The 8,796-nt window shown below is 42.6% G+C and overlaps 1 protein-coding gene across 1 annotated transcript in view; it reads left to right on the forward strand.

The window, feature by feature from the left end:
* LOC138452651 (amine sulfotransferase-like) overlaps nt 1–7,178 on the forward strand; it is a 401,286-nt gene extending 394,108 nt beyond the window's left edge. The window contains exon 7 of the mRNA XM_069605019.1: nt 6,919–7,178. Coding sequence (XP_069461120.1) covers nt 6,919–7,034 — 116 coding nt within the window. The 3' untranslated portion in view covers nt 7,035–7,178. The remainder of the gene's footprint in view (nt 1–6,918) is intronic.
* The last annotated feature ends 1,618 nt before the right edge of the window (nt 7,179–8,796 follow it).

An 8,796-nucleotide genomic window follows, 5' to 3' on the forward strand; every position in this document is an offset into this window, starting at 1 on the left:
CCACTGGATGTCTTTGACAGTATGTTTGGCTTTGACAAAATGAGCCACTAGTGGTTTTTCAGGCACTGCGTTTTTTACACATGAACGATGTTCGCAGATCCTTTGTTTTATAGGTCTCTTAGTTTTGCCAATGTATATAAGCCCGCAAGGGCACGTGATGGCATAAATGGCCCACGGTGTGTTACAATTCGTAAACTTCTTGAGATACCAGGTGAAACCATTTAAATTGACAGATTTTAAATTGTCAGTTAGTTCACATACCGAGCAGTTGCCGCATTTAAAATGCCCAGCTACTGGCGGTAAATGCCATAATGTTGTTTGTGATGTAGTTGAAGGTGTCTTTGCAACCTTGTATGTATGTATTAGTTTATCACGTAAATTGGGCATACGTTTGAAGGCAAAGGGTGGTTTCTGTACAAAAAACTCCTCAGTTTGTATTAGAGACCAATTTTTCAATATGCAACGTCGCAAGTAGTTGCTAATTGGCGAGAAAGTGGACACGCAAGTAATCTTGTCCTCTTGTGCCCTATCTTGTTTTTCTAAACAACGGGATCTGTCGGTGTTCCGTGCCCTTTTCATAGACCGTCTAATGATATGTGGAGGGTATCCTCGTTCTTTTAATCTAAGAGACAGATTTTGACTATGGCTGTCAAAGTCTTCTTTAGTCGAGCAGTTGCTCCTAATTCGTAGGAATTGGCCAAAAGGGAGATTTTCCCGCAGAGATTGCGGGTGGAAACTTTTGAAAGACAACAAGGTGTTTTTGTCTGTGGGTTTCTTGTATAGAGTGGTGTTCAAGGTACCCAAGGTTGTTTTATAAATTTCTAGATCTAGAAACGCTATTTTCTGATCATTGTGATTCATGGTGAAATTTATACATGGGTCTTGTTGGTTTAACCATTCTAGAAAAATAGTCAGAGATGTTGAATCCCCGTGCCAAAGTAAAAACACATCGTCTATATAGCGATGCCACGCGATGATTTCTGTTTTGAAGGGATTGTTGGCGTGATAGACTGATTTTTGTTCTAAGTCATCCATGTATAGGTTGGCTAGATCGGGTGCAAAAGTGGCCCCCATGCTTGTTCCATGTAGCTGTTGAAAAAATGTATTGTCTACCATGAAAAAGTTGTTGACCAAAGCTATCTTTATGCATTCACATATAAAGTCAGAGGGAACTGACAAATCCGCTCTTTTTTCGAGATATGTGTGTATGATCTTGATGCATTCTAACTGGGGGATACTGGTGTATAGAGATTCTACATCCAGAGTGACCAAGATGTCGTCAGGGGAGGTCACAAGGTTGTTGACAATTTTTATCATATGGGTGGTGTCTTGAACATATGACTTCATTTTGAGCACAAAGGGTCTAAGGAAGGAATCTGTGTAAATGGACAGTGGTTCTAGCAAAGAACCAATGGCAGCCACAATGGGGCGACCTGGTGGATCAAGGGCATTTTTATGGATTTTAGGGAGGCAATATAGAGCCGGAATGATGGGGTGACTAGTGGTGAGGAATGACTTTTCCTCATCGTCAATCCACCCTTCGTTGGATGCATGTGACAGAAGACTGCTGATCTCGTCTTGTATGCTGTCAGTTGGATTGCCTTTGAGTTGGTTGTAGAACTTTTTGTTCTCCAGTTGTCTCCTAACTTCATTGTCGTACTTTTGAGTGTCCCATAAGACCACGAATCCACCCTTATCCGCTGGTTTAATTACGAACAGATTATTGTTTTCCAAATTGGTGGGGCTAGTTGCTCTTTTTTTGAGAGGTTGCTTATACATCTGTTTTTCGTTTTTATAAGGGTTTTCATTTCTCGAAGCACTTTATTTTCCAAACTAATGATTTCGGGTGAAACCATTGATGCCAGTGGTGTAAAGGAGGAGGGAGGTTTTAAACCTGTTGCACTGGATGTTGTTCTAACGTCAAGGGGTTTGTCTCGAAAAAAATATTTTAATCTTATGATGCGAAAAAAAAATTCGCATTTCGATTTCAGTTTGAAACAGATTGGCACTACTGGTTGGTACGAAAGAGAGACCTTTGCTTAAGAGGTCAGTTTCAACTGGTGTTAAACTGTGTTGGCTCAAATTGAAAATTGGAATTCCCAAAGTGGGAATTACCAGGTTGGTGGAGGCGGTTGCCACTGGCGGGTGCGCATTCCATGGTTTCCTGGTTGTCGCATTCTGCCTCTTTTGCCCCGTCCTTGAAAAAACTGACCTCGTGGGGGATGTCCCCCTCTGTTGCTGGGTACATTATTCACAGATCCCGAATCACTACTGTTGCTTGAGTTTGAAAAAGAAACACATTTTTTGTAGGGTCTTTGCCAATTAGTGCCCCGAACAGGGCCATGGTTGGCATTCACTGTTTGGAAGAAACCGGGAACCAAGTATGGGTAAGTGGTCTCCTCTTTATAATTTAGTATGTCTTTTTTCAATTTCCATATTTTTTTGTCTAAGGTGAAGGTTTTAAATTTCACCATTTCTTCTTGTAATTTCTCCAGTAGTGTTTTGGTCTCTGGGATAATGGATTCGTCTAAAATCTTTTTTTCTAGGATGGCGAGTTCTTTCTTTTGTATTTTCGCCTCCTCTTCTGCCGTGGAAATCACTAGAATAACCCAGTCTCTGGAGCACTTGTTGCCCACCCCACTGAAACCCACCATGAACTTTGGATTGTCTAAAAACACTCGAGGGATGTTTCTGACCTGCAGCCATTCTGGGATAACTCCCGCCTTGAGATATTCAACCATTAATTGGCCGTGTGACTCAGTTCGAATGAGTTTCTTTTTCTTTTGTGTGAGCAGGTCCAAGTCGCACTTGTTGAAGCAGAAAATCCAGGGATGCAAAATACTCAATCACAGTGGGTTAGTGACCTTGAAATCTCAGTAGACAGAGACCCATGGCCGGACATTTACAAACAGGTGTGGTCAACCTTGATCGCAATGGAGTACAAATTATGTAATTATAGGTTACTGCAGCATTGGCAGTTGACCCTGTATAGACAAGCCAAAATGTGCCCAGGCACTGCTATATATTGCCTGAGGGGATGTGGGAACATTGGCAGTTACAGGCATATTTGGTGGGATGTCTGTTGGCACAGTATTTTGGAAGGAGGTTTTGACCTGCTTAAAGGGTATTGATGGCATTGACAGACCAATGTCTCCACTCCTGGTTCTGTTTGGGTTAGAAGACGATGGGGTACACTACACAGGGTTGACCCATATGATACGAAAAATATGTTAGCAGCCAGAATATGCATGATGATTTCTTCAAAAAGGCCCCACATGCCGACACTGAATGTATGGCTACATAAAACCCTTGTAATCTATGACACAACATCACATAGAGCCAGAGTGGCTCCCTTTTGTAGCATCTAGGAGACAGGTGTTAAGCGCAAGGCAAGTAATTCACCACCACCACGTCCTAGTCCCGTAACTAATGAAACATAGACCAGGCCCCCCTAACGCATGCCATGAAGATATACACAGGTCCTAATCAAGGGACGTACCCTTTCCTTACCTTGGTGAATTCATATAGGTGAAAAAAATCAATAGCTATAAATCCGTAATCAGTTTACGCCCCAAGTCCAGAGAACATTGATGGAAAAAAGGGCTTGTGGTATAGAAAAGAAGACCAAGCACCTTGCAAGATCAATCCGGATGCTAGTTTGGTCCCCAAGGGGAAAATACATTTAATGCATAAATACTGAACACATAAAGTGCAACAAGTGCATAAAGAGCAAGGAATGAAGTTTACCCTCAAGCGACTGTGGTGGTGGCACAATCGAGTGATGGCACCTACCACCTAATAACTGTACACCTAAACTATGCAAGGCCAGAAAAGGTAACCCATCTTTTGTTAGGTTGAAATGTTCTGTATGAATCTGTGGCGGCCCATCTGGGCTTAGGCTGATAGTCATCAGTTAGGTATGGATATGCAATTTCTCAATGACCAAACAACAAGCATACATTTTGTGCATGGCCATTTTAGGGCAATAGACACATTAGGCACCACTGTATTTATCCTCCTTTATCCAAATCTAAAAGTCTCGAAATCTCTGCTCTGTCTCCTCGACTATCTTTTTGGCTCCTCTCAATCCCTGTGCTTCCTCTTGCTTTCGCTCTTTCTCTATTCTTGCTCCACTTGCATGGAATTCTCTTCCCCTGGACATCCGAGAAACAGTCCACACGGATTTGTTCGAAACCAAACGCCTCCAAATTACCCTCTTAACTTACCTCTCAGCTGCCTGCTAGCTCCCCAACCTCTAACCTGCCTCTGTCTCTCACTTCCTCTGCCTCCATTCTAGCACTTCACCCATCATGGTCACATCCCGAGCACAGCTGGCCGTACCGCTTCCCTGCACTTAAAAATGGCTGATATTGGTTGTCCTTAATCTATGTATGTCCACGTACGTATTGTCCCATCTGACTGTTCTATTTGCTCCACTCCACAACCTGGTCAGAATGTCCCTCAAACTCACCCCATTGTAACAAACTCACTGCTTCCCGTCAAATTTGATTTTTTATCTATTGTAATTTCTTTTGTAATCAAAAGAGTATTGTTCCTCCTGTATATAAATAAATAAATAGTAGCCATACGTGGTAAGCGTGAATGTGCACACTAAAAATAACACAATCATTGTAAAAATGTAACTGCTACCACCAGCTAGTATTTAGGCACATATAAAAGTAACTCAAAATCCCAAGTATAAAAAGCTACGGTGATACAAAAGTATCCCCATTGCACTGTAAGATGCTGTTTGCAAGGTTAAAAAGTCAAGAAAATGGAAAAAGGGAAACATAGTTTCCCAGTACTGAAAGCCTGAAGGACTGATCAGTTTCCCAATAACAAATCAGCAAAAGGCGGGTGAAGTGAATCTGAAGGCTTTACTTCCTCTCGAAATGTCAGAACAGGTTCAAAAACAGAGCAAAAAGAAAGGGGGCCCATAAAAACTATGGTGGGAAAGTTGCAAAAAGAGAAATCTTTCCTAACATGAGGTTCAGGGTATAAGAAGAAAGAAGGGAAGTGTCATCAACAAAGAGATGATAGGAAAACCCAAAAGAGGCCATGCACTTTTTGTGATAGGAGGTGTATTGTGAAATGGGTTGAGGATTGAGCTTTAGAAATGCCCACAGCGAGAATGGAGCTATCATTGGTTCATGTTTTCCAGGAAAGAGGCAACAATCAATCAGAGGTGTAAGAGAAAAGTGCAGTGTCCTGAATTCCAAGGCTGGAGAGATTGAAAAGGTAGAAGGGATCCGCGGTGCCACAGGCTGTGGAGAATTCAAGGAGGATGGGGAGGGGATTTTGAGGTAATGATCAGTGGTGAAAATGTTTGGGACATTGGTCAGCTCCTTTTCATTGGAGAGATGGGGATGGAACCAGATTCAAGGAGACCGCAAAGACAGTTAACTTCCAAGTAACAGGCAATACTTTTGAAAAACACACCTTTCATAATTCTAGAGCAGTGGGAGACAAAAGAGTCTGGTAGGACAGTGTGTGTCCACGGACAGCTTTTTTTTTTTAGCATATGTGGAGCAGGCCTACTTTGAAACTGCTGGAGTAGGGAGTGAGGGGTTGAAGACAGAGGAGATGCTATTTGTTTTATAGCTTGTGGGAAAAGGCTGTCAATTAGGGTGCACAAAAAGTTGGTTGTCCAAAGGCTGGATGCCGGCACAATGAGTGAGGTTAAGAAAAAGAAGCAAAGGCTGGCTAGAAGAGAATGGAGTGGCAGCACCAAAAATGAGGATGGGAGAAGGACAATGAAGGTTTTGCAGATCTTAGAGATCTTGGATGAGAAGTAAGTCATCAGCTGACAGGGTGAAGGAAATAGAATGACAGCGTGGGGCTGTATACCTAAGAGTGTCAGAGAGAGTTTGCAGGGGTGAGGGCATAGTCAGGAAATAAGACTGGTAAAGTGGTAGGACTCAGAGAGAACTCCTAATGGCATTTAGGAGTGGGATTTGGACCAGCAGCATAGGTGGTGGTGCACGTTTGTCCTAAACTGAAGTGCAATCGAGGTGGTCCAGAGCTAGGGGTGGGAAGTAGAGGGAGTAAAGGTGCGGCTACGATCGTGATACTCAATTGGAGAGCTGAATTTAGAATTTAATGAGGAATTGAATATGTCAATAAAAGAAGGAAGAACTTGACACAGCACTAAGTGGAATTGCCAGGGACAAGTCACTCATAAAGCCAAAGTTTGTTACCCAACCAGCTGAATATGGCATACACCCATAGTAGGAAGCTAAAAGGCCAAAGATCCTGGTTCAGACCACCTATTTAGATATCAGTTTTGGCTGAGGTATGTTTTAGCCTGTGAGTTAACATCCATCCATTTGTAGAAGCCATAAAAGCCCAAACGTTGTCTGTCGAGGATGCCCTATACCCACTCAATAGGCGCAAGAATTGGGTACCTTTTGCAAAAGAGTAACACTGAAAACCAACCGAGTGGATAAGATCTGCCAAAGGTTAGCTGTAATGCTTAAACAAAGTAGGTGAGAGGGAGGAAGGATTATGCACCCCATGTCTGAGGGGGAAAAGCATCTGAGGAAAAGGGAGATAAAATATGTGTCTGTGGCGGGAATGATCAAAAACTACCAGAACAAGCAAGAAGTGGTAAATATGCTGGATATTTGATGATCTACTGTATCCTTCAGAAAGTGAATCTGTGACAGTGCACTGGATGAATTATATCACCAATAGCAATCATGAAAAGGATGTAGGTGCACTAGTAAGAACGTGGCAACGATTTCTGTTTATGTATATCACACCATCACCAAATTCAGGTAGTGTTTAAAACAATGAACTACAAAGTGGCATGTCACTTTTCAGGGAGAGCTATGTCATATGTCACTTATTGTTGGCCCTCAGTTATCCCTGCAGTTATAAACATGTGGACATCTCACCATCTTCTCACTTTCACCCTAGGCACTATTGGAGACTGGAAAAACATAATGACGGTGGCACAAAATGAAAGGTTTGACCGTGTGCTTCAGGAAAAGCTGAAGGATCTGCCAATCAAATTTATCTGGGACATTAATTAAATCATATAACTTCACAAATATCAATCAAATGTGTATTTGACTGTAAAAAATAACAATCATCAAACAAACCTGAAATGTACCATTGATAAGAATACAGACAACTGTTTGATAAGAATAAATAAATACATCTTAAAATATAATACAGTGGAATAGTTAGATGGCTGTTAGTTGTTGCCTCTGCTGGTTTGATTGATGTATTCAATATGTTAGTGGGTTGTACGTATCCTCTTCATATAGAAAAATACTAACACTGTGTTATATCTTATCTTCCCTATTGTCTTCCCTGTGTGCATGTCATGATTAGAACTATGGGCCATTGAGGTGTGGGTGTGATGTCATGGTGTCTCCCTCTCAGTGTTCTCCCACTACATTCCTCCTCTATCCGTTAGGAGGGTTACATCATGCATCTATGGGGGATAAATGTCAGGTCCTTTGCTTCCCTCTACACTACCTTTGGTTTATGTCTACTCATGTGTGACTTACCAATAAAGACACTCCCCTGCTATTACACCCTCAGTAGAAAGGAGAGGTGGGGAAAGATGGTAAGGCGGGTGCAAGCCGCTTCCTGCTTGCTCGGTATGCAGGCTTGGATCAAGAGATTCAGCCCACGATCTAAGCAACATGATCGCTTGAGCAGTCGGTCCAGTGCCAATTTCAAATCTGACTTCTGAGAATGACATGGAGTTAAACAGTGGGCCTCATTATAAGTTTCCCGGTCCGGGAACTATAGTACCGGTAAGCATACCAGCACCGTAATTCCCAGACCAGCAAACTACGAGTTGTGCTCGCGATTGCCTTTCTGCCCGCCAGGTCCGACCTGGCGGGCAGAAAGGCACCCGTGAGCACAGCATGTCGGATGCACTGGTGCATCCGACCTCCCCATTCCCAAACAGCCCCATGGGGCCGAATGGGAATGGGGAGCATCTCTTTTCTGGTGCCCGCAAATGGGTAATTACTGGGTCCGGCAGGGCCATAATGACCCGGTAATTGCCCATTCGCGGGCGCCGGAAATTTTCAGAGGTTTGGCGGCAGCCTGCCGGTTTTTAAACATCTAATGAGGCCCAGTGTATTGAAAGTAATTGACATATCCTAATGACCCATTCAATAGACATGTAGATTCATTTATTGGCTCTGCTTAAATAATGTGTGTTTTTTATATAAAAGACACATGACGATACCAAGATGCATTTCTGTGCTATAATCTGCTGATATCAATATTTGAATTGATGTTATGTTTTACTATACTCTCAACAGACCCTATGCCCACCCCCTTGGTCTTGTTTAAAGTACCTCCACCCTAATCCAAGCATCCCTAACCCTGTTTAGTAGATAGCGATTGTTTCACCCTCAGTATTTTGACAAACTAGATGAACTGTTATAATAACCTAAAGGCCGTTGGCCTTACCTAACTAAACTTCCTCTAGGACATCTTAGCTTTACCTACTCTACCAAGTTGTTAGTGTTCTAAAAGGGGTCATGAGATTGTGACTTGCAGACACCCTGCTTGATTCAGTCATTCTTCAATTACTCTCATTTTATCCTCTCCCTCTCCTTATCTCTCTCTACACTCCCTCTCCAGTCCCACCTGCCTCTGCTCTCTAACCTCTCCCCATTTGTCCCTCACATATCTTTCGCTTCTTCTAGGTTTTGACTCCACTCTTTTATGTTATTCCTCTCTCCTTCTCTCAGCTACTCCACACTACTACTTACTCATCTACACTACTACTCCCTCCTGCAAACTACTACTCCCTCTTCCAAACGT

The sequence above is a fragment of the Ambystoma mexicanum genome, chromosome 4p, assembly GCF_040938575.1.
Source record: "Ambystoma mexicanum isolate Mex_15411 chromosome 4p, UKY_AmexF1_1, whole genome shotgun sequence".
Lineage (NCBI taxonomy): Eukaryota > Metazoa > Chordata > Amphibia > Caudata > Ambystomatidae > Ambystoma > Ambystoma mexicanum.